The following is a 25,210-nucleotide window of genomic DNA, read 5'->3' as shown; positions in this document are numbered from 1 at the left end:
GTGCTTGGTAAGGAAGTTTAAAAGTCTGGTATTCATAATACTACAGAAAACCTTCCCCAGATTACTGTTCACACAGATGCCTCTGTAGTTATTAGGGCAGGGCTGTACAGTGCGACATATATATCGCACGTGCTACAGCAACAGCGGTCTGTGCGATGAATGGATTTACTTCAGTAGCACTGGTGCGATAGGGATTCGGTTCATATAGATACTCTTATTTTGAAAATCCTGTAGCGGGTCTCATTTCTGCCCATGTGCAGCTCCAGCTATAATAACTAGGCTCGACAGCTAGCAACATTCAGGTGCATATGATACTCTTATTTTGAAAAAACTCTGTGACAACTCGACGAGTCATATCCGCCCTATCCGTGCTTCTGCAAGCAGAGCAGCGCGTTGGTCGGTTGGTGCGCACTGCTGCATTAACACAGCAGTGCGCCTACACGTCCCGAAATAAGTCTGTGGTGTTTTTTTTTTCTCGCAACGGGTCAAATGCATCTACATGCTTTGCACCGTTGCCATTCCTTTATGCGCACATCGCCCGAAATTAACGTTTATGTACCATTACAATCACTACAACGTTAGCAAGCTAACAAGCTAATCCTGATCAGAGGCAGAGGCGCAGAGCCAGCAGACACAGTGTGGACTGGGGAAAGAGAAATGGGGGGGCACTCTCTCCCCTTCCCTGTGTGTGTGTGTGCGTTTGGAAAGACGATGAAGTCACTAGTCAGGACTCAGGACAGGAGTATATTATAGTAAACTGAGGATGGACAGATAATGTTGATATTCAAATATAAAAAAGTTTCGAGGAGTGGAAGTTTGAAGACAGACTAGAAGACTACAATATGATGCGGGGGTGGTGAGTTGAAACAGTGTGTGTGAATGAAGGAATGAAAACTTTATTAACAGATTGCAGAATGGGTACAGTACAGTACAGCTCAATACACACAATTGTTAAGGGGATGCAGACCAGAGAAAGACTTCCGTCTTGTTTACATCAGGGTCCCCCATTGTGTGTGTCCCAACCGACCCTACTTCTATGTTTCAATAAATTATTTGCATTTAAAACTATTAACGCTGACTCATTCCTTCAGTCTACTCAAAATTATGCTAATATTCCTTATGTTGTTTATGATATTAATTGAAAATAGCATATGAGAGTATTATAGTAATAATAACACATGGCGATATACTAAATGACAGCCAAACATGGCACTGCAACTAAATAACACAAATACAATAGGCACATTTGTGACTGTTACAAATATAACACGTTTTATACTTGTGCTACAAGATTTTGGCCTGTGCTACAAAACTATCAACCTCTGTAGCACCAGTGCTATGTGCAAAAAAAGTTAACGTACAGCCCTGTATTAGGGTCAAATTTGTCTCCGCTTTTATAGATTGGGGTTATGAGTCCGTGATTCCAGATGTCAGGAAAATATCCTACACTCAGGACCAAATTGAATAGTTTTAATATAGCCAATTGGAATTTATTGTTCATATTTTTCATCATCTCATTCAAGATGCCATCAGGTCCACAAACCTTTTTAGATTTAAGAGTTTGTAATTTCTTAAGCAGTTCCTGCTCAATAATTGGGGAGTCTAATGGGTTTTGATTCTCTTTTATGGCAAGCTCCAATTTAGTCAATTTATCAAGAATTTGAGATTGTTCTGTGTTTCCATCAATTTGAACAGTGTGGTATAGTGTTTTAAAATGGGTTGTCCATATATCACTGTTCTGTATAGCCAATTCCTGTTTTTGTGGTTTGTTTGTGTTTCCAATGTTGCCAAAAGTTGTTTGTATTGATTGCCTCCTCAATTAGTCAGTTGCTGCTTGTCATATTGTTGTTTCTCTCTCTCTCTGCAGCACATGTGTTCACTAGAGAGTGAGCTGGAGAGAGAGACGTGTTGTTCTGTGTTAATGAGTCTCTCTCTCTCTCTCTCTCTCTCTATCTCTCTCTCTCTCTCCCCCTCCCCCCAGCACATGTGTTCACTAGAGAGTGAGCTCGAGAGCCACATGGGGGAGTTTCACATCAAGATGAAAGGTGAGTTATTTTCATACTGGCTCAGAAAGTGGGCGGGGCGTTGCTATGCGTTGTCACGGACTCCGTCTCTGGTGTGTAACTCACCGGGGGGGGGGGAGAGAGACTCACCAGGGCCCACCGCACGCTCTGAGGCTTCCATTGTTACCATGGTAACCAATAAAAAAAAATTGTTTACCTCCAAAAATAAGAATAATCTCATTAGTAAGAATTAACAAGAATTAGGAATGAATAAGAATGATCTTATTAATCCTAAGGCAACGGAAGGAATTCCGTTAATTGTTTAAGATTTCATATTAAACATTGGGTAACAATGAAGTGTGTTTTCCCATGTTATTGATCCAGACTCAGACCAGAGCAGTGGATACAGAGTTCCTCTCTGTGCGTTCAGTAGAAAGCCGTCCGGCTGCAAGCTAGCCTAGCTCAGCGGAACACTCTGGGAGAAGCGTTTTTGGCTAGCGGGTCCGTATCCGCTTCCATTAATTTGAGCTAAGCTAGGCTAGCTTGTAGCCGGATAGCTTTCTACTGAACTCACGGAGAGGAAACTGGTCTCTTATCTTCTGACTCTGGAGAAGACGGTAATTGCATTTCCCATAATGTTGCTGTGTTCCTTTAACAATCAAGCATCTATACTATAGTATCTAATGAACGGTAGGTCACCCCCCCCTAAACATACAGAGTGTTGGCGTGTCCTCCGAGAGAGAGTGCATTAAACATACAGAGTGTTGTCTTGTCCTCAGAGAGAGAGAGAGCATTAAACATACAGAGTGTTGTCTTGTCCTCAGAGAGAGAGAGAGAGAGCATTAAACATACAGAGTGTTGTCTTGTCCTCAGAGAGAGAGAGAGAGCATTAAACATACAGAGTGTTGTCTTGTCCTCAGAGAGAGAGAGAGCATTAAACATACAGAGTGTTGTCTTGTCCTCAGAGAGAGAGAGCATTAAACATACAGAGTGTTGTCTTGTCCTCAGAGAGAGAGAGAGAGAAAGAGCATTAAACATAGAGTGTTGTCTTGTCCTCAGAGAGAGAGAGAGAGAGCATTAAACATACAGAGTGTTGTCTTGTCCTCAGAGAGAGAGAGAGCATTAAACATACAGAGTGTTGTCTTGTCCTCAGAGAGAGAGAGAGCATTAAACATACAGAGTGTTGTCTTGTCCTCAGAGAGAGAGAGCATTAAACATACAGAGTGTTGTCTTGTCCTCGGAGAGAGAGAGAGAGCATTAAACATACAGAGTGTTGTCTTGTCCTCAGAGAGAGAGAGAGAGAGAGAGCATTAAACATACAGAGTGTTGTCTTGTCCTCAGAGAGAGAGAGAGCATTAAACATACAGAGTGTTGTCTTGTCCTCAGAGAGAGAGAGAGAGCATTAAACATACAGAGTGTTGTCTTGTCCTCAGAGAGAGAGAGAGAGCATTAAACATACAGAGTGTTGTCTTGTCCTCAGAAAGAGAGAGAGCATTAAACATACAGAGTGTTGTCTTGTCCTCAGAGAGAGAGAGAGAGCATTAAACATACAGTGTTGTCTTGTCCTCAGAGAGAGAGAGAGCATTAAACATACAGAGTGTTGTCTTGTCCTCAGAGAGAGAGAGAGCATTAAACATACAGAGTGTTGTCTTGTCCTCAGAGAGAGAGAGAGAGCATTAAACATACAGAGTGTTGTCTTGTCCTCAGAGAGAGAGAGAGCATTAAACATACAGAGTGTTGTCTTGTCCTCAGAGAGAGAGAGAGAGCATTAAACATACAGAGTGTTGTCTTGTCCTCAGAGAGAGAGAGAGCATTAAACATACAGAGTGTTGTCTTGTCCTCAGAGAGAGAGAGAGCATTAAACATACAGAGTGTTGTCTTGTCCTCAGAGAGAGAGAGAGCATTAAACATACAGAGTGTTGTCTTGTCCTCAGAGAGAGAGAGAGCATTAAACATACAGAGTGTTGTCTTGTCCTCAGAGAGAGAGAGAGAGCATTAAACATACAGAGTGTTGTCTTGTCCTCAGAGAGAGAGAGAGAGCATTAAACATACAGAGTGTTGTCTTGTCCTCAGAGAGAGAGAGAGCATTAAACATACAGAGTGTTGTCTTGTCCTCAGAGAGAGAGAGAGAGCAGTAAACATACAGAGTGTTGTCTTGTCCTCAGAGAGAGAGAGAGAGCATTAAACATACAGAGTGTTGTCTTGTCCTCAGAGAGAGAGAGAGCATTAAACATAGAGTGTTGTCTTGTCCTCAGAGAGAGAGAGAGCATTAAACATACAGAGTGTTGTCTTGTCCTCAGAGAGAGAGAGAGCATTAAACATACAGAGTGTTGTCTTGTCCTCAGAGAGAGAGAGCATTAAACATACAGAGTGTTGTCTTGTCCTCAGAGAGAGAGAGAGAGCATTAAACATACAGAGTGTTGTCTTGTCCTCAGAGAGAGAGAGCATTAAACATACAGAGTGTTGTCTTGTCCTCAGAGAGAGAGAGCATTAAACATACAGAGTGTTGTCTTGTCCTCAGAGAGAGAGAGAGAGCATTAAACATACAGAGTGTTGTCTTGTCCTCAGAGAGAGAGAGAGAGCATTAAACATACAGAGTGTTGTCTTGTCCTCAGAGAGAGAGAGAGCATTAAACATACAGAGTGTTGTCTTGTCCTCAGAGAGAGAGAGAGCATTAAACATACAGAGTGTTGTCTTGTCCTCAGAGAGAGAGAGAGCATTAAACATACAGAGTGTTGTCTTGTCCTCAGAGAGAGAGAGCATTAAACATACAGAGTGTTGTCTTGTCCTCAGAGAGAGAGAGAGCATTAAACATACAGAGTGTTGTCTTGTCCTCAGAGAGAGAGAGAGCATTAAACATACAGAGTGTTGTCTTGTCCTCAGAGAGAGAGAGAGCATTAAACATACAGAGTGTTGTCTTGTCCTCAGAGAGAGAGAGAGAGCATTAAACATACAGAGTGTTGTCTTGTCCTCAGAGAGAGAGAGAGCATTAAACATACAGAGTGTTGTCTTGTCCTCAGAGAGAGAGAGCATTAAACATACAGAGTGTTGTCTTGTCCTCAGAGAGAGAGAGAGAGAGAGAGAGAGAGCATTAAACATACAGAGTGTTGTCTTGTCCTCAGAGAGAGAGAGAGCATTAAACATACAGAGTGTTGTCTTGTCCTCAGAGAGAGAGAGAGCATTAAACATACAGAGTGTTGTCTTGTCCTCAGAGAGAGAGAGAGCATTAAACATACAGAGTGTTGTCTTGTCCTCAGAGAGAGAGAGAGAGCATTAAACATACAGAGTGTTGTCTTGTCCTCAGAGAGAGAGAGAGCATTAAACATACAGAGTGTTGTCTTGTCCTCAGAGAGAGAGAGAGCATTAAACATACAGAGTGTTGTCTTGTCCTCAGAGAGAGAGAGAGCATTAAACATACAGAGTGTTGTCTTGTCCTCAGAGAGAGAGAGAGCATTAAACATACAGTGTTGTCTTGTCCTCAGAGAGAGAGAGAGAGCATTAAACATACAGAGTGTTGTCTTGTCCTCAGAGAGAGAGAGAGCATTAAACATACAGAGTGTTGTCTTGTCCTCAGAGAGAGAGAGCATTAAACATACAGAGTGTTGTCTTGTCCTCAGAGAGAGAGAGAGAGAGCATTAAACATACAGAGTGTTGTCTTGTCCTCAGAGAGAGAGAGAGCATTAAACATACAGAGTGTTGTCTTGTCCTCAGAGAGAGAGAGAGCATTAAACATACAGAGTGTTGTCTTGTCCTCAGAGAGAGAGAGAGCATTAAACATACAGAGTGTTGTCTTGTCCTCAGAGAGAGAGAGAGAGCATTAAACATACAGAGTGTTGTCTTGTCCTCAGAGAGAGAGAGAGCATTAAACATACAGAGTGTTGTCTTGTCCTCAGAGAGAGAGAGAGAGAGCATTAAACATACAGAGTGTTGTCTTGTCCTCAGAGAGAGAGAGAGCATTAAACATACAGAGTGTTGTCTTGTCCTCAGAGAGAGAGAGAGCATTAAACATACAGAGTGTTGTCTTGTCCTCAGAGAGAGAGAGAGAGCATTAAACATACAGAGTGTTGTCTTGTCCTCAGAGAGAGAGAGAGAGCATTAAACATACAGAGTGTTGTCTTGTCCTCAGAGAGAGAGAGAGAGCATTAAACATACAGAGTGTTGTCTTGTCCTCAGAGAGAGAGAGAGCATTAAACATACAGAGTGTTGTCTTGTCCTCAGAGAGAGAGAGCATTAAACATATAGAGTGTTGTCTTGTCCTCAGAGAGAGAGAGAGCATTAAACATACAGTGTTGTCTTGTCCTCAGAGAGAGAGAGAGCATTAAACATACAGAGTGTTGTCTTGTCCTCAGAGAGAGAGAGCATTAAACATACAGAGTGTTGTCTTGTCCTCAGAGAGAGAGAGAGAGAGAGCATTAAACATACAGAGTGTTGTCTTGTCCTCAGAGAGAGAGAGAGCATTAAACATACAGAGTGTTGTCTTGTCCTCAGAGAGAGAGAGAGCATTAAACATACAGAGTGTTGTCTTGTCCTCAGAGAGAGAGAGAGCATTAAACATACAGAGTGTTGTCTTGTCCTCAGAGAGAGAGAGAGAGCATTAAACATACAGAGTGTTGTCTTGTCCTCAGAGAGAGAGAGAGCATTAAACATACAGAGTGTTGTCTTGTCCTCAGAGAGAGAGAGAGAGAGCATTAAACATACAGAGTGTTGTCTTGTCCTCAGAGAGAGAGAGAGCATTAAACATACAGAGTGTTGTCTTGTCCTCAGAGAGAGAGAGAGCATTAAACATACAGAGTGTTGTCTTGTCCTCAGAGAGAGAGAGAGAGCATTAAACATACAGAGTGTTGTCTTGTCCTCAGAGAGAGAGAGAGAGCATTAAACATACAGAGTGTTGTCTTGTCCTCAGAGAGAGAGAGAGAGCATTAAACATACAGAGTGTTGTCTTGTCCTCAGAGAGAGAGAGAGCATTAAACATACAGAGTGTTGTCTTGTCCTCAGAGAGAGAGAGCATTAAACATATAGAGTGTTGTCTTGTCCTCAGAGAGAGAGAGAGCATTAAACATACAGTGTTGTCTTGTCCTCAGAGAGAGAGAGAGAGCATTAAACATACAGAGTGTTGTCTTGTCCTCAGAGAGAGAGAGAGAGCATTAAACATACAGAGTGTTGTCTTGTCCTCAGAGAGAGAGAGAGAGCATTAAACATACAGAGTGTTGTCTTGTCCTCAGAGAGAGAGAGAGCATTAAACATAGAGTGTTGTCTTGTCCTCAGAGAGAGAGAGAGCATTAAACATACAGAGTGTTGTCTTGTCCTCAGAGAGAGAGAGAGCATTAAACATACAGAGTGTTGTCTTGTCCTCAGAGAGAGAGAGAGAGAGAGCATTAAACATACAGAGTGTTGTCTTGTCCTCAGAGAGAGAGAGAGAGCATTAAACATACAGAGTGTTGTCTTGTCCTCAGAGAGAGAGAGCATTAAACATACAGAGTGTTGTCTTGTCCTCAGAGAGAGAGAGCATTAAACATACAGAGTGTTGTCTTGTCCTCAGAGAGAGAGAGAGAGCATTAAACATACAGAGTGTTGTCTTGTCCTCAGAGAGAGAGAGAGAGCATTAAACATACAGAGTGTTGTCTTGTCCTCAGAGAGAGAGAGAGCATTAAACATACAGAGTGTTGTCTTGTCCTCAGAGAGAGAGAGAGAGCATTAAACATACAGAGTGTTGTCTTGTCCTCAGAGAGAGAGAGCATTAAACATACAGAGTGTTGTCTTGTCCTCAGAGAGAGAGAGCATTAAACATACAGAGTGTTGTCTTGTCCTCAGAGAGAGAGAGAGAGAGAGAGCATTAAACATACAGAGTGTTGTCTTGTCCTCAGAGAGAGAGAGCATTAAACATACAGAGTGTTGTCTTGTCCTCAGAGAGAGAGAGAGAGCATTAAACATACAGAGTGTTGTCTTGTCCTCAGTGAGAGAGAGAGCATTAAACATACAGAGTGTTGTCTTGTCCTCAGAGAGAGAGAGAGAGAGCATTAAACATACAGAGTGTTGTCTTGTCCTCAGAGAGAGAGAGAGAGAGCATTAAACATACAGAGTGTTGTCTTGTCCTCAGAGAGAGAGAGAGCATTAAACATACAGAGTGTTGTCTTGTCTTCAGAGAGAGAGAGAGCATTAAACATACAGAGTGTTGTCTTGTCCTCAGAGAGAGAGAGAGAGCATTAAACATACAGAGTGTTGTCTTGTCCTCAGAGAGAGAGAGAGAGCATTAAACATACAGAGTGTTGTCTTGTCCTCAGAGAGAGAGAGAGCATTAAACATACAGAGTGTTGTCTTGTCCTCAGAGAGAGAGAGCATTAAACATACAGAGTGTTGTCTTGTCCTCAGAGAGAGAGAGAGCATTAAACATAGTGTTGTCTTGTCCTCAGAGAGAGAGAGAGCATTAAACATACAGAGTGTTGTCTTGTCCTCAGAGAGAGAGAGAGCATTAAACATACAGAGTGTTGTCTTGTCCTCAGAGAGAGAGAGAGAGCATTAAACATACAGAGTGTTGTCTTGTCCTCAGAGAGAGAGAGAGCATTAAACATACAGAGTGTTGTCTTGTCCTCAGAGAGAGAGAGAGAGCATTAAACATACAGAGTGTTGTCTTGTCCTCAGAGAGAGAGAGAGGATTAAACATACAGAGTGTTGTCTTGTCCTCAGAGAGAGAGAGAGAGAGAGAGAGCATTAAACATACAGAGTGTTGTCTTGTCCTCAGAGAGAGAGAGAGAGAGAGCATTAAACATACAGAGTGTTGTCTTGTCCTCAGAGAGAGAGAGCATTAAACATACAGAGTGTTGTCTTGTCCTCAGAGAGAGAGAGCATTAAACATACAGAGTGTTGTCTTGTCCTCAGAGAGAGAGAGAGAGCATTAAACATACAGAGTGTTGTCTTGTCCTCAGAGAGAGAGAGAGAGCATTAAACATACAGAGTGTTGTCTTGTCCTCAGAGAGAGAGAGAGCATTAAACATACAGAGTGTTGTCTTGTCCTCAGAGAGAGAGAGAGAGCATTAAACATACAGAGTGTTGTCTTGTCCTCAGAGAGAGAGAGCATTAAACATACAGAGTGTTGTCTTGTCCTCAGAGAGAGAGAGCATTAAACATACAGAGTGTTGTCTTGTCCTCAGAGAGAGAGAGAGAGAGCATTAAACATACAGAGTGTTGTCTTGTCCTCAGAGAGAGAGAGCATTAAACATACAGAGTGTTGTCTTGTCCTCAGAGAGAGAGAGAGAGCATTAAACATACAGAGTGTTGTCTTGTCCTCAGAGAGAGAGAGAGAGCATTAAACATACAGAGTGTTGTCTTGTCCTCAGAGAGAGAGAGAGCATTAAACATACAGAGTGTTGTCTTGTCCTCAGAGAGAGAGAGAGAGCATTAAACATACAGAGTGTTGTCTTGTCCTCAGAGAGAGAGAGAGCATTAAACATACAGAGTGTTGTCTTGTCCTCAGAGAGAGAGAGAGAGCATTAAACATACAGAGTGTTGTCTTGTCCTCAGAGAGAGAGAGCATTAAACATACAGAGTGTTGTCTTGTCCTCAGAGAGAGAGAGCATTAAACATACAGAGTGTTGTCTTGTCCTCAGAGAGAGAGAGAGAGAGCATTAAACATACAGAGTGTTGTCTTGTCCTCAGAGAGAGAGAGCATTAAACATACAGAGTGTTGTCTTGTCCTCAGAGAGAGAGAGAGAGCATTAAACATACAGAGTGTTGTCTTGTCCTCAGAGAGAGAGAGAGAGCATTAAACATACAGAGTGTTGTCTTGTCCTCAGAGAGAGAGAGAGAGAGAGAGAGCATTAAACATACAGAGTGTTGTCTTGTCCTCAGAGAGAGAGAGAGCATTAAACATACAGAGTGTTGTCTTGTCCTCAGAGAGAGAGAGAGCATTAAACATACAGAGTGTTGTCTTGTCCTCAGAGAGAGAGAGAGCATTAAACATACAGAGTGTTGTCTTGTCCTCAGAGAGAGAGAGAGCATTAAACATACAGAGTGTTGTCTTGTCCTCAGAGAGAGAGAGAGCATTAAACATACAGAGTGTTGTCTTGTCCTCAGAGAGAGAGAGAGAGAGCATTAAACATACAGAGTGTTGTCTTGTCCTCAGAGAGAGAGAGCATTAAACATACAGAGTGTTGTCTTGTCCTCAGAGAGAGAGAGAGAGAGAGAGCATTAAACATACAGAGTGTTGTCTTGTCCTCAGAGAGAGAGAGAGAGAGCATTAAACATACAGAGTGTTGTCTTGTCCTCAGAGAGAGAGAGCATTAAACATACAGAGTGTTGTCTTGTCCTCAGAGAGAGAGAGCATTAAACATACAGAGTGTTGTCTTGTCCTCAGAGAGAGAGAGAGAGCATTAAACATACAGAGTGTTGTCTTGTCCTCAGAGAGAGAGAGAGAGAGCATTAAACATACAGAGTGTTGTCTTGTCCTCAGAGAGAGAGAGAGCATTAAACATACAGAGTGTTGTCTTGTCTTCAGAGAGAGAGAGAGAGCATTAAACATACAGAGTGTTGTCTTGTCCTCAGAGAGAGAGAGAGAGCATTAAACATACAGAGTGTTGTCTTGTCCTCAGAGAGAGAGAGAGCATTAAACATACAGAGTGTTGTCTTGTCCTCAGAGAGAGAGAGCATTAAACATACAGAGTGTTGTCTTGTCCTCAGAGAGAGAGAGCATTAAACATACAGAGTGTTGTCTTGTCCTCAGAGAGAGATAGCATTAAACATACAGAGTGTTGTCTTGTCCTCAGAGAGAGAGAGCATTAAACATACAGAGTGTTGTCTTGTCCTCCGAGAGAGAGAGCATTAAACATACAGAGTGTTGTCTTGTCCTCAGAGAGAGAGAGCATTAAACATACAGAGTGTTGTCTTGTCCTCAGAGAGAGAGAGAGAGCATTAAACATACAGAGTGTTGTCTTGTCCTCAGAGAGAGAGAGCATTAAACATACAGAGTGTTGTCTTGTCCTCAGAGAGAGAGAGCATTAAACATACAGAGTGTTGTCTTGTCCTCAGATAGAGAGAGCATTAAACATACAGAGTGTTGTCTTGTCCTCAGAGAGAGAGAGCATTAAACATACAGAGTGTTGTCTTGTCCTCCGAGAGAGAGAGCATTAAACATACAGAGTGTTGTCTTGTCCTCAGAGAGAGAGAGCATTAAACATACAGAGTGTTGTCTTGTCCTCAGAGAGAGAGAGCATTAAACATACAGAGTGTTGTCTTGTCCTCAGAGAGAGAGAGCATTAAACATACAGAGTGTTGTCTTGTCCTCAGAGAGAGAGAGAGAGAGAGAGCATTAAACATACAGAGTGTTGTCTTGTCCTCAGAGAGAGAGAGAGCATTAAACATACAGAGTGTTGTCTTGTCCTCAGAGAGAGAGAGAGCATTAAACATACAGAGTGTTGTCTTGTCCTCAGAGAGAGAGAGAGCATTAAACATACAGAGTGTTGTCTTGTCCTCAGAGAGAGAGAGAGAGCATTAAACATACAGAGTGTTGTCTTGTCCTCAGAGAGAGAGAGAGCATTAAACATACAGAGTGTTGTCTTGTCCTCAGAGAGAGAGAGAGCATTAAACATACAGAGTGTTGTCTTGTCCTCCGAGATGGTGCATTAAACACTTTTAACAAATCAAATTAGACATCTGAAGCTGAAGACCTGATATACTGATGACATTAACATTCCACACGGAGCCAAGCGTTCCCTAGAGACCAGACTCACCCTTACTACAGACTTACTTAACAAACCACTTATCACACTTACCCTACTTATCTACGATGAATTGAAAATGGGGGACCCTGATGTAAACAAGACGAAAGTCTTTCTCTGGTCTGCATCCCCTTAACAATTGTGTGTATTGAGCTGTACTGTATTGTACCCATTCTGCAATCTGTTAATAAAGTTATCAATCAATTCAATTTCAATTCAAACCCTTACTACAGACTTAGGGTGTTTTCACACCTGTACTTCGTTTGCTTTGTTCCGATTCAGGGACTATTATGATACAATTGTTGCACTTGATTCTTAGTTCGTTTGTGTTCACACGGCTGTGTTCACACGGACCAAAACAAACGCATGCGCGAGCAAACTATCACTCATTGGTCAGATTTTGGGGCGTGCCCCCCCACCCCCAACCCTGAATCTCCGCGTTACATTGAAATCGGGGAGGAGATAGCGGGGGAGCAAATTAATGAATGTGGATGAGAGCCGTGATGTAAGTGGTTGCAGATACGGCTGTGGGGGTGCTGGAGACATGATCGAATAGTCTTTTATGCGCCTCAATCTCCTGAACACGGCGCGAGCCATTCCTAATCGATCAGAACTAAATCGGCAGCGAAAAAGCCCATTTTAAAGCACCTATTATTACCCATGTACATGCGCAGATTGCCCACAGAGTCTGGAGATGCGAGATGACGCACGAATGAATGTGGACTGTTCCATCAGAGGGGGGGGCTTCGGTGGCCAGTGTCCTTTCAGCCGAACAGGATAATGAAACAATGATCCCACTAAATGGCCAGAAGCGTCTTATGGCGACATCTACAATTACCTCATTGAGTCTCCAGGTAGACTAATGTTTATATTTAAGTGCAGCGGTCTGTAGCCACACATTACCACCGAAGCTCCCCGATGGAACAGTCTACATTCATTCTCTCGGTGAGAGAGAGAGGGAGAGAGAGAGTCAGTGAGAGGGAGAGAGAGAGGAGGTGTTGTCTCGCACGGTGCTGCTGTTGCAGCGCCACTACAGTCACTAAACGTTCTGTACACTTGCGTGTTCTCCAGCATCTGACGAATGTGATCGTCTGCCCAAATATCAACGAGGCAGTGTACCGAGTCATCGCTGCTGCACGTTGACCCACGGCTCACTATTATTATTATTATTGTGTCGGTTTGCTAAATCAATTGCATTCTCACAGCATACGAGTCGCGTCGGGTTCGTTTGAAAATGCGCCGAGACCACCCTCTCTAGGTGGTCTCGGTCCGCTTGTTTTGTTCCGCAACAGAATGTGATTGCTGTGTTCATATATGCCCAACTGAACCGAAATAGCGGGTAAACGCTCCAGGTTTCGGATCAACAGCTCCAAACGAGCCAGTTGTGAAAACGCCCTTAGACGACTCTTACGAGCCTTAGGGCGCGTTCACACCTCCCCTGTTTGGTCCACAGGTCGAGACTTAGGGCGCGTTCACACCTCCCCTGTTTGGTCCATAGGTGGAGACTTAGGGCGCGTTCACACCTCCCCTGTTTGGTCCACAGGTCGAGACTTAGGGCGCGTTCACACCTCCCCTGTTTGGTCCATAGGTGGAGACTTAGGGCGCGTTCACACCTCCCCTGTTTGGTCCACAGGTCGAGACTTAGGGCGCGTTCACACCTCCCCTGTTTGGTCCACAGGTCGAGACTTAGGGCGCGTTCACACCTCCCCTGTTTGGTCCATAGGTCGAGACTTAGGGCGCGTTCACACCTCCCCTGTTTGGTCCATAGGTCGAGACTTAGGGCGCGTTCACACCTCCCCTGTTTGGTCCATAGGTGGAGACTTAGGGCGCGTTCACACCTCCCCTGTTTGGTCCATAGGTCGAGACTCAGGGCGCGTTCACACCTCCCCTGTTTGGTCCATAGGTGGAGACTCAGGGCGCGTTCACACCTCCCCTGTTTGGTCCATAGGTGGAGACTTAGGGCGCGTTCACACCTCCCCTGTTTGGTCCATAGGTCAAGACTTAGGGCGCGTTCACACCTCCCCTGTTTGGTCCATAGGTGGAGACTTAGGGCGCGTTCACACCTCCCCTGTTTGGTCCACAGGTCGAGACTTAGGGCGCTTTCACACCTCCCCTGTTTGGTCCACAGGTCGAGACTTAGGGCGCGTTCACACCTCCCCTGTTTGGTCCATAGGTCGAGATTAGGGCGCGTTCACACCTCCCCTGTTTGGTCCATAGGTCGAGACTTAGGGCGCGTTCACACCTCCCCTGTTTGGTCCATAGGTGGAGACTTAGGGCGCGTTCACACCTCCCCTGTTTGGTCCATAGGTCGAGACTCAGGGCGCGTTCACACCTCCCCTGTTTGGTCCATAGGTGGAGACTCAGGGCGCGTTCACACCTCCCCTGTTTGGTCCATAGGTGGAGACTCCGGGCACGTTCACACCTCCCCTGTTTGGTCCATAGGTCGAGCCTTAGGGCGCGTTCACACCTCCCCTGTTTGGTCCATAGGTGGAGACTTAGGGCGCGTTCACACCTCCCCTGTTTGGTCCATAGGTGGAGACTTAGGGCGCGTTCACACCTCCCCTGTTTGGTCCATAGGTGGAGACTTAGGGCGCGTTCACACCTCCCCTGTTTGGTCCATAGGTGGAGACTTAGGGCGTTTTCACACCTGGCTCGTTTGGAGCTGTTGATCCGAAACCTGGAGCGTTTACCCGCTATTTCGGTTCAGTTGGGTATATATGAACACAGCAATCACATTCTGTTGCGGAACAAAACAAGCGGACCGAGACCACCTAGAGAGGGTGATCTCGGCGCATTTCCAAACGACCCCGACGCGACTCGTATGCTGTGAGAATGCAATCGATTTAGCAAACCGACACAATAATAATAATAGTGAGCCGTGGGTCAACGTGGAGCAGCGATGACTCGGTACACTGCCTCGTTGATATTTGGGCAGACGATCACATTCGTTAGATGCTGGAGAACACGCAAGTGTACAGAAAGTTTAGTGACTGTAGTGACGCTGCAACAGCAGCACCGTGCGAGACAACACCTCGTCTCTCTCTCTCTCTCTCTCTCTCCCTCTCACTGACTCTCTCTCTCCCTCACAGAGCGAATGAATGTGGACTGTTCCATCGGGGAGCTTCGGTGGTAATGTGAGTGGCTACAGACCGCTGCACTTAAATATAAATATTAGTCTACCTGGAGACTCAATGAGGTCATTGTAGATGTCGCCATAAGACGCTTCTGGCCATTTAGTGGGATCATTGTTTCATTATCCTGGTCGGCTGAAAGGACACTGGCCACCGAAACTCCCCCCTCTGATAGAACAGTCCACATTCATTTGCGCGTCATCTCGCGTCTCCAGACTCTGTGGGCAATCTGCGCATGTACATGGGTAATAATTGGTGCTTTAAAATGGGCTTTTTCGCTGCCGATTTAGTTCTGATCGATTAGGAATGGCTCGCGCCGTGTTCAGGAGATTGAGGCGCATAAAAGACTATTCGATCATGTCTCTAGCACCCCCACAGCCGTATCTGCAACCACTTACATCACGGCTCTCATCCACATTCATTCATTTGCTCCCCCGCTCTCTCCTCCCCTATTTCAATGTAACGCGGAGATTCAGGGTGGGGGGGGGGGGGGCACGCCCCAAAATCTGACCAATGAGTGATAGTTTGCTCGCGCGTGCGTTTGTTTTGGTCCGTGTGAACACAGCCGTGTGAACACAAACGAACTAAGAATCAAGTGCAACAATTGTATCATAATAGTCCCTGAATCGGAACAAAGCAAACGAACTACAGGTGTGAAAACACCCTTAGGGCGCGTTCACACCTCCCCTGTTTGGTCCATAGGTGGAGACTTAGGGCGCGTTCACACCTCCCCTGTTTGGTCCATAGGTGGAGACTTAGGGCGCGTTCACACCTCCCCTGTTTGGTCCATAGGTGGAGACTTAGGGCGCGTTCACACCTCCCCTGTTTGGTCCATAGGTGGAGACTTAGGGCGCGTTCACACCTCCCCTGTTTGGTCCATAGGTGGAGACTTAGGGCGCGTTCACACCTCCCCTGTTTGGTCCATAGGTGGAGACTTAGGGCGCGTTCACACCTCCCCTGTTTGGTCCATAGGTGGAGACTTAGGGCGCGTTCACACCTCCCCTGTTTGGTCCATAGGTGGAGACTTAGGGCGCGTTCACACCTCCCCTGTTTGGTCCATAGGTCGAGCCGTAGGTCAAGGTCAAGGTGTTAATCTCATTCTCTTCTCTGTCCATCATTCAGGTCTCGCTGGTTTCGCACGGCTGTGTGCTGGAGACCAGTATGAGGTGAGGTCACTCACTCACTCACTCACTCACTCACTCACTCACTCACTCACTCACTCACTCACTCACTCACTCACTCAAAAAAAGAAGCTAACCTTCTTACTGTCTTTTACTGTTATGTACTTTACCACTATGGACTGTGTATATACTACTATCTACTATGCTACCATGCTATTATGTCCATACTAACATGGACATATACTACTACCTACCATACTAATATGTCTATATACTACCTGATATGTCTATACTACCAGTGTTTCCCCACAGGATTTTATGAGACTGTGGTGGGTGAATTTTTGTGTACATTTTAAAGTTAAATGCATCAATCTGGTGCACTTTGAGAGCAAAATAAAGAGGCTAGATCTATGATGAACTTTGTGCTCAAAACACAACATCGACTAGAGCAGTGCTTCCCAATCCTCTCCTCGAAGCACCCCAGCCGTTCAATGTATTTGTTAAATTCCACCACCAGCACACCTGATTCAACTTAACTAGCCCTTTATTAGTTGAATCAGGTGTGCTGGTGGTGGAATTTAACAAATACATGGACCGGCTGGGGCGTCTCGAGGGGAGGTTTGGGAACCACTGGACTAGAGCAGACACCATCAAAGAAATGAAGCAAAAGTGTTTACCTGCAGTTGAACTGGTTTATTTTTTAGAAAATAAAGAAATATACTGGATTACTATTACGACTACTATTACTGCCAATTCTACTGATACATTCCTATTGGCAAACTGTATATTTAAAAAAAATTGTTAAAAAAAAGAAAATAATAATAATTTGGGCCGCCAGTCTAGGTAATTAATGGGAAACACTGATACTACTACCTGCTATGCTAATATGTCTATATTACTACCTACTATGCTAATATGTCTATATTACTACCTACTATGATAATATGTCTATACTACTACCTACTATGCTAATATGTCTATACTACTACCTACTATGCTAATATGTCTATACTACTACCTGCTATGATAATATGTCTATACTACTACCTACTATGCTAATATGTCTATACTACCTACTATGCTAATATGTCTATATTACTATCTACTACACTACTATGTCTATACTATCTACTATGTTTATACTACTACGTTTATACTACTACCTACTATGCTAATATGTATACTACTACCTACTATGTCTATACTGCGCCCCCGTACAGAAATGTAAACGCACACACAGTCTCTTTTACACTAGTCCCGCCCCTCAGTCTCTTTTACACTAGTCCCGCCCCTCTTTTACACTAGTCCCGCCCCTCTTGGTCCCACAGGTCCTGATGCGTTACGGACGGCAGCGCTGGAGGCTGAGAGGTCGTGTAGAGGTCAGCAGCAAACAGGTCTGGGACAGCGAGGACTACGTGTTCCTGCCGCTCACCAAAGAGCTGCTGTCAATCAAGGTGAGAAGACCTTAAACATACTAATATACCAGTGAGTAAGACTTTATATACCAGTGAGTTACTTTATATACCAGTGAGTTACTTTATATACCAGTGAGTTACTTTATATACCAGTGAGTTACTTTATTTACCAGTGAGTTACTTTATTTACCAGTGAGTTAGACTTTATATACCAGTGAGTTACTTTATTTACCAGTGAGTTACTTTATATACCAGTGAGTTAGACTTTATTTACCAGTGAGTTACTTTATATACCAGTGAGTTACTTTATTTACCAGTGAGTTACTTTATTTACCAGTGAGTTAGACTTTATTTATCAGTGAGTTACTTTATATACCAGTGAGTTAGACTTTATTTACCAGTGAGTTACTTTATTTACCAGTGAGTTACTTTATATACCAGTGAGTTAGACTTTATTTACCAGTGAGTTACTTTATATACCAGTGAGTTACTTTATATACCAGTGAGTTACTTTATTTACCAGTGAGTTACTTTCAAGTTCTCAAGTTCTTTAATAGTTGTCATACAGAAGTACAGAATACTTTCATACAAAATGCTTCTTACTGTTACGCTCCAGAGACTGTGCTAGACAAGATAGTATCAAATAACATAATAACATAATATAGTATGAATTTAGAAGAAGAAAATGAGGTCACAGTGTTCGGTATAGACATATGTACAATGTTCTGAGTTACCATATAATATACAATACACAATACTATGCAGTGTACTAATGTACAGTACTATCTAGTGCAAAGCAGAAATGGGATGAGGTACAATTTTAGGTACAATTTACAGTAAGGTGTACGAGTTGTAGTGCAATCCTTCATCCATAAATATAAAGTGTGGGGAGTGGGTGCTACAGTGTGTTTGTTTAAAGTGGGTGTGTGCTATAAGTGTGTGGAGTGGGTGCTACAGTGTGTTTGTTTAAAGTGAGTGTGTGCGTGTGGATGTGTGTGCTATGTGCGTTTGGTGGTTGTTGTTGTGTAGTGTTCATTCATTGTTCGTTTAGCAGCCTGATGGCCTGGGGATAGAAGCTTCTTCTGAGTCTTTCTGTGCTCGCCTTGAGACTCCTGTATCGCTTGCCTGACCGCAGCAGTTCAAAGAGGCAGTTGTTCGGGTGACTGGAGTCTTTAATGATTCTCTTAGCCTTGCCCTTGCAACGCTTGTAGTAAATGTTCTGGAGGGTGGGGAGCCCCCCTCCAATTGTGCATTCGGCTGAACGTGTCACTCTTTGTAGTCTGCTTTGGTCTTGTGCAGTGCTATTCCCAAACCAGGAGGTGATGTTGCCGGTCAAGATGCTCTCTATTGTACATGAGTAGAAGTTCTTAAGGATCTTCTGGCTGACTTGGAACTTCCTTAGGCGCCTGAGGAAGTAGAGGCGTTGTCGTGCCTTCTTCACAACACTGTTAATGTGTGTGGTCCATGTCAAGTCCTCGGATATGTAGGCTCCGAGGTACTTAAAGCTGTTGACTCTCTCAACCGGTGCCCCGTCGATGCTGAGGGGGCTGTAGTCCTTGACCCCCGACCTCCTGAAGTCCACAATCAGTGAGTTAGACTTTATTTACCAGTGAGTTACTTTATTTACCAGTGAGTTACTTTATTTACCAGTGAGTTAGACTTTATTTACCAGTGAGTTAGACTTTATTTACCAGTGAGTTAGACTTTATTTACCAGTGAGTTACTTTATTTACCAGTGAGTTAGACTTTATTTACCAGTGAGTTACTTTATTTACCAGTGAGTTACTTTATTTACCAGTGAGTTAGACTTTATTTACCAGTGAGTTAGACTTTATTTACCAGTGAGTTACTTTATTTACCAGTGAGTTAGACTTTATTTACCAGTGAGTTACTTTATATACCAGTGAGTTACTTTATTTACCAGTGAGTTACTTTATTTACCAGTGAATTAGACTTTATTTACCAGTGAGTTACTTTATTTACCAGTGAGTTACTTTATTTACCAGTGAGTTAGACTTTATTTACCAGTGAGTTACTTTATTTACCAGTGAGTTAGACTTTATTTACCAGTGAGTTACTTTATTTACCAGTGAGTTACTTTATATACCTGTGAGTTAGACTTTATTTACCAGTGAGTTACTTTATTTACCAGTGAGTTACTTTATTTACCAGTGAGTTACTTTATTTACCAGTGAGTTAGACTTTATATACCAGTGAGTTACTTTATTTACCAGTGAGTTACTTTATTTACCGGTGAGTTACTTTATATACCAGTGAGTTAGACTTTATTTACCAGTGAGTTACTTTATTTACCAGTGAGTTACTTTATTTACCAGTGAGTTACTTTATATACCAGTGAGTTACTTTATTTACCAGTGAGTTACTTTATTTACCAGTGTGTTACTGGTAAACTGTATTTACCAGTGAGTTACTTTATTTACCAGTGAGTTACTTTATATACCAGTGAGTTACTTTATTTACCAGTGAGTTACTTTATTTACCAGTGAGTTAGACTTTATTTACCAGTGAGTTAGACTTCCCTACTTCCCACTGTTCTCTTACACTAATGCAGTTGCCTGGGAATAACCTCTCAACTGTCAGTAGAAAACTGACCCCAGATCAGGTCCTTCTTCTGGCCCAAGGTCAAAGGTTATAACTGTCTGCTCGGTGTAAAGGATTATTAGTTGCTTCGGCCAAAAGCGTGCCCTAAATATTGCTGCTGGTGACATGTTTACTCTACAAACATTAATTATCTTTGAGAGTTTAACAGCCTCAGCTGTCTTCCTCTATCCGTCATTGATTTGTTTTGGTCGTCAAGGTGACGGAACTGAAGAGCCTGGCCAATCATGTGGTGGTGGGCAGCGTGTCCTGCGAGACGTTGGATCTGTTCAGTCCTCTGCCCCAGACGGTGGCGGTGGACATCAACGACCTGGGCACCGTCAAGCTGAACCTGGAGGTCACCTGGAGGTCAGTCTGGTAGTGGAGCTGTCTCTCCCTGCCTCTCTCTCTCGCTCTCTCAATTCAATTCAAGTGGCTTTATTGGCATGACGCAACTTGTACATGTTGCCAAAGCAAATGATTACTAACATAAGCATGGATTACAAAACACATATTAATGTCATAGTACATACAAAAATTATCATCATAAAATAGAACATAAAATATTACGGCATAAACATGTCAGGTGACTGTCACTCACTGTCCCTCAGTCTATGGCAGGCAGCAACATAGGCTGCTGCTAGCTCACAGCTTGTTGAGTCCTCCCCTAGTAGGACTGCTAGTTTTCCTGTATCTGGTAGTGCAAGAAAACCTTTTGTTATTAGTTCAAAAATTTTTAAATGTGTTTCTCTAATATATTTATATTTTTCACATTTGGTGAGGAAGTGCAACTCAGTTTCAGGCTCACTGAGGATGCAATGACAGCACAGCCTTTGCTCTGCAGGAAGCCAGGTTTTCCTGTGCCTTCCCTTTTCAACAGCGAGGCTGTGCTCACTCTCTCTCGCTCTCTCTCTCTCTCTGTCTCTCTCTCTGTCTCTCTCTCTCTCTCTCTCTCTGTCTCTGTCTCTGTCTCTCTCTCTCTCTCCCTCTCTCTCAGTCCGTTTGATAAGGACGACCACCAGACGTCTTCTAGCAGCACCGTCACCAAGCGGCTCCTGTCCAACCAGAGTCCTCCGGACACGCCCTCCATGCGTGAGCAGGTCTTCTATGTGAGTCACGTGACGAGAGAATATCCAATCACAGCGTAGTACCTGTCCATGACTCCTCCCTGCAGCTTCCCTGACTCCTCCTCTGTTATAAAACACGTGTTGTCTGTCAGGGATTACTATTTATCATTTGCTATATATATATATATTTTTTTTTAAGATTTATTCTTTTCCCTATTTATTTTCTCCATTCATCATTTCTCTTGGCTATTATTACTTTAATTTTACTGTTCTGTTTCAGCTGCTCCACGACTGCTGTTTTTGTAGAGGTGTGGGCGTGTCTGGGGGTAGGCGTGGCTGGAGTGAGTCGAGGAGAGTGTCTGGGGGCTGGAGTGAGTCGAGGAGAGTGTCTGGGGGCTGGAGTGAGTCGAGGAGAGTGTCTGGGAGTGAGGCGTGTGACAGTAGGCTCGGCTGCTGCAGGAGGCGGAGCTATGAGCAGAGCTGTGGTCCTTGTAGCTGTTTAATAGTGGTTGAGTAGCGCTCCAATCTCTCCCTCCTCTTCCTCAACGCGCTGAAGAAGAGCCCACTGCGGGGCGGGGCCAGACTGCTGGGGCTCTGGTTCCATGAGGCCCGTGACCTCAACACGACCCCCCAACCGGCCCGCTTACAGTCGGTGTGTTGGAGCGTTCTTGTGGTGTATTGTGGGTAGTGTAGCAGTAGTGTATTGTGGGTAGTGTAGCAGTAGTGTATTGTGGGTAGTGTAGCAGTAGTGCATTGTGGGTAGTGTAGCAGTAGTGTATTGTTGGTAGGTTAATGGAAATAGTTAAAGGAGCACTTAGCTGATTTTGTGTCCAAGTGCCCTTTTAAGTGTAAAGAGAATAGTTTGCCTGGTGAAAACCATATGATCACTATGATCAAACAGTTTGTAGGGTAAAGTATCAAAGATTAACACTTTGAATGTCACCCACGAGTTTTCTCGTGTTATTATCCCCCGGGTTGAATGCCCACTCACGAGAATATTCGTTTTATTATTATAAATTTTTTTATTAGCGATCTGAAATCATATTGCATCAAGCGAGCCTACCGTTGGAGATCCAGTCACCCCAGGCGCTCGGATGTGAAAAAAGCGCCCCCTATCGTCTCCCAGATGGTAAATCACCCTTTTGGATTGGACTCAATGAAAGTGAATGGGAGAAAGGATTTCTGACTCCACATTTTACGTCTCACTCACGCAGCCGGCATCGACCGGCATCACTCCGGAGCCTGAAGAGCAGCGGGGATTATGTGTTCTACTGTACACACGGTTGATCAATACAATGATCGATTTTTTTCGAATGGTGATCAGGAATTGGAATAATCCATTTGGATACCATCTGATCTCAGGTAAGGAATCTATGTTATCAGTCTTAGGATAATCAGACTCGTTTTCACGGATATATAAGCGTTTCCCCTATATGTGATATGGCTGTTTTGACTGTAAAAGCCATCAGGAAATAAGAGCAGCGATTATCAGCGAGCGGCACGATCGTGCGTGCGCACACATATACTATCGATTATCTAGTGTTTATTTAAAAACGATTCATAAATAGGCCGACAAATGACAACGTTCTAGAATATTACAGTAAAAGGCGATTTTCATAGAATGTGTTGTTTTTTCCGCGAAAACTAGTGATTTTCAAAATGCTATCAAACGGAAATGAAGCGATAAAAAAACAATCTGCTTTGACAATGTTGACTGGAAAATGAGTCTTTGATAAGCGACGGGCAGATTAGACACATAGCCATAATTTAAAACATAGATTAGGCGATATTAACGTCAACATTGGAGTGGATTTGGGCATTCAAGGGGGTAAAAAGGAAAACACGGACTGGCTCTGTGTTAAAGCTGCTTTTTGGGGGGAAAACCTCAAATAAAGTATGATGTTTCAAAGTGTTACTTTTTGGAATTTTTTACTTAAAAAGATTAATTGTAACAAATAATTTACTCCACTCCCCCCCATCCACTCCCCCTCTTCTCCTCCCCTCCTGTCCTCTCTCCTCCCCCCTCCTCTCCTCTCTCCTCCCCCCTCCTCTCCTCTCTCCTCCCATCCTCTCTCCTCCCCTCCTCTTCCCTCCTCTCCTCCCCTCCTCTCTCCTCCCCCCTCCTCTCCTCTCTCCTCCCCCCTCCTCTCCTCTCTCCTCCCCTCCTCTCTTCCCTCCTCTCCTCCCCTCCTCTCTTCTCCCCTGCTCTCCTCCCCTGCTCTCTTCCTCTCTCCTCCCCTCCTCTCTTCTCCCCTGCTCTCCTCCCCTCCTCTCTTCCTCTCCTCCTCTCCTCTCTCCTCCTCTCTCCTCCCTCCTCTCCTCTCCTCCTCTATCCTCCCTCCCCTCCTCCTCTCCTCCCTCCCCTCCTCCTCTCCTCCCCTCCTCTCTCCTCCCCCTCCCCTCCTCAGTCTCTCCTGAAGCGGCAGGGAGAGCTCGACAACGGGACCGTCTGGTCCAACTCTTCAGAATCCTCCGACGACTCGTCCAGTCCGGCTCTGTCTCACCACGCCCTCAGACTGAGCTCCTCCCACGCTCCCCAGGCCCCTCCCCCGCGGCCCAGCGCCTCCACGCCATCGCTGTCGTCCAATCAAGAGGAAGCGGACGCCCGCGAGGGTTCGGGTGAGACGGACTCCAGGAAGTGTGCGCCACCTAACGGCCTCGCGGGGGGCGAGGTGATCCCGCACTGTGCCGCGCCCGCTGTCCTGATCTCTGACCTCAGCGGCGAGGTGACCCCGCACTGTGCCACGCCCGCCGTCCTGACTTCTGACCTCAGCGGCTCGCTCTTTGACCTCTCCCCCGGCGCGGAGAGGCCTGAAGCCTTGGACTCGCCTGAACGTCGTGTCCCTGAAATGTGTCCCTCAGCCCAGGAGGCTAGGGGTCCTCAACCCTCCCCTGGCCCTCAATCCTCCCGTGGTCCTCAACCCTCCCCTGGCCCTCAACTCTCCCCTGGCCCTCACCCCTCCCCTGGCCCTCAACTCTCCCCTGGCCCTCAACCCTCCCTTGGTCCTCAACCCTCCCCTGGCCCTCAACTCTCCCCTGGCCCTCAACTCTCCCCTGGCCCTCACCCCTCCCTTGGTCCTCAACCCTCCTCACTGGGACGTCATCAGAGACAATGTACCCCGGAAATAAACCAACCTGAAGATCCACTAGTTGTGAGTTTGTGTGTGTGTCATCTGGAGGTGTGTGTGTCATCTGGAGGTGTGTGTGTCATCTGGAGGTGTGTGTGTGTCATCTGGAGGTGTGTGTGTCATCTGGAGGTGTGTGTGTCATCTGGAGGTGTGTGTGTCATCTGGAGGTGTGTGTGTCATCTGGAGGTGTGTGTATGTCTGGGGCTATGTGTGTGTGTTCAAGTTTCAAGTTTCTTTAAAGATAAGATAAGATATTCCTTTATTAATCCCCTTGGGGAAATTCCAGCGACACACGCATACAGCTCAACGTCTCATTAATAATAACAACATCACAATCATTACATTTTTACAGTAACAACGGCACAGCATAAATTCACACAGACATGTACATTTGTTGACACATGTCATCTACAGAATGCCTGAGACGCCATATGCGATAGTCAGGCTGCAACAACAACTAAGTAGTACATGAAAACAAAGTGTCGTCGCGCCAGGTGGCGGGAGGGAGGGAGGGAGGGATGGAGGGAGGGGCGGGATCGGGGGAGGCTGGGGGATAGGACTTGGGTGATGAAACAGTCTTAGGCCCCCCCCTCCAGTGCACGTACTAGTTGGCTGCCGTCATAGGCGCCAGGCGTACACGCGGGAGGGGGGATTGGGTAGAGAATGGGGGTGGAGGGAGGGGGGAGGTATAATAGTTGTCATACAGAAGTACAGAATACTTTTATACAAAATGCTTCTTTCTGTTATGCTCCAGAGACTGTGCTAGACAAAAGATAAGTATGAAATAAAATAGTATAGAAGTAAAAAATAGAAGTCACGTACATAGACACAGTGTTCAGTATATACATATGTACAATGTTCGATGCAGAATAGAAGTAACTGAGTTACCATACAATATACAATATACTATGCAATATACTAATATACAATACTATATAGTGCAAAGCAGAAATGGGATGAGGTACAATTTGAGGGTGATGGATGAGGAGGTGCAGTTGCCTGCTCTCACCACCTGGGGTCTGCCCATCAGGAAGTTC

General features: G+C 44.7%; 1 protein-coding gene across 1 annotated transcript in view; it reads left to right on the top strand.

Moving 5' to 3' along the window:
• LOC311223277 (uncharacterized protein) overlaps positions 1–25,210 on the top strand; it is a 64,685-nt gene that overhangs the window by 23,665 nt on the left and 15,810 nt on the right. Inside the window, exons 8-13 of the mRNA XM_084308071.1 lie at positions 1,982–2,045; positions 15,967–16,010; positions 17,294–17,419; positions 20,199–20,347; positions 20,976–21,087; positions 23,454–24,197. Coding sequence (XP_084164197.1) covers positions 1,982–2,045; positions 15,967–16,010; positions 17,294–17,419; positions 20,199–20,347; positions 20,976–21,087; positions 23,454–24,197 — 1,239 coding nt within the window. The remainder of the gene's footprint in view (positions 1–1,981; positions 2,046–15,966; positions 16,011–17,293; positions 17,420–20,198; positions 20,348–20,975; positions 21,088–23,453; positions 24,198–25,210) is intronic.

Source organism: Notolepis coatsorum (genome assembly GCF_963971535.1).
Source record: "Notolepis coatsorum genome assembly, chromosome: 2".
NCBI classification, from domain to species: Eukaryota; Metazoa; Chordata; class Actinopteri; order Aulopiformes; family Paralepididae; genus Notolepis; species Notolepis coatsorum.
Note: the sequence above shows the minus strand (reverse complement) of the source record. Positions and strands in the feature narration are given on the sequence as shown.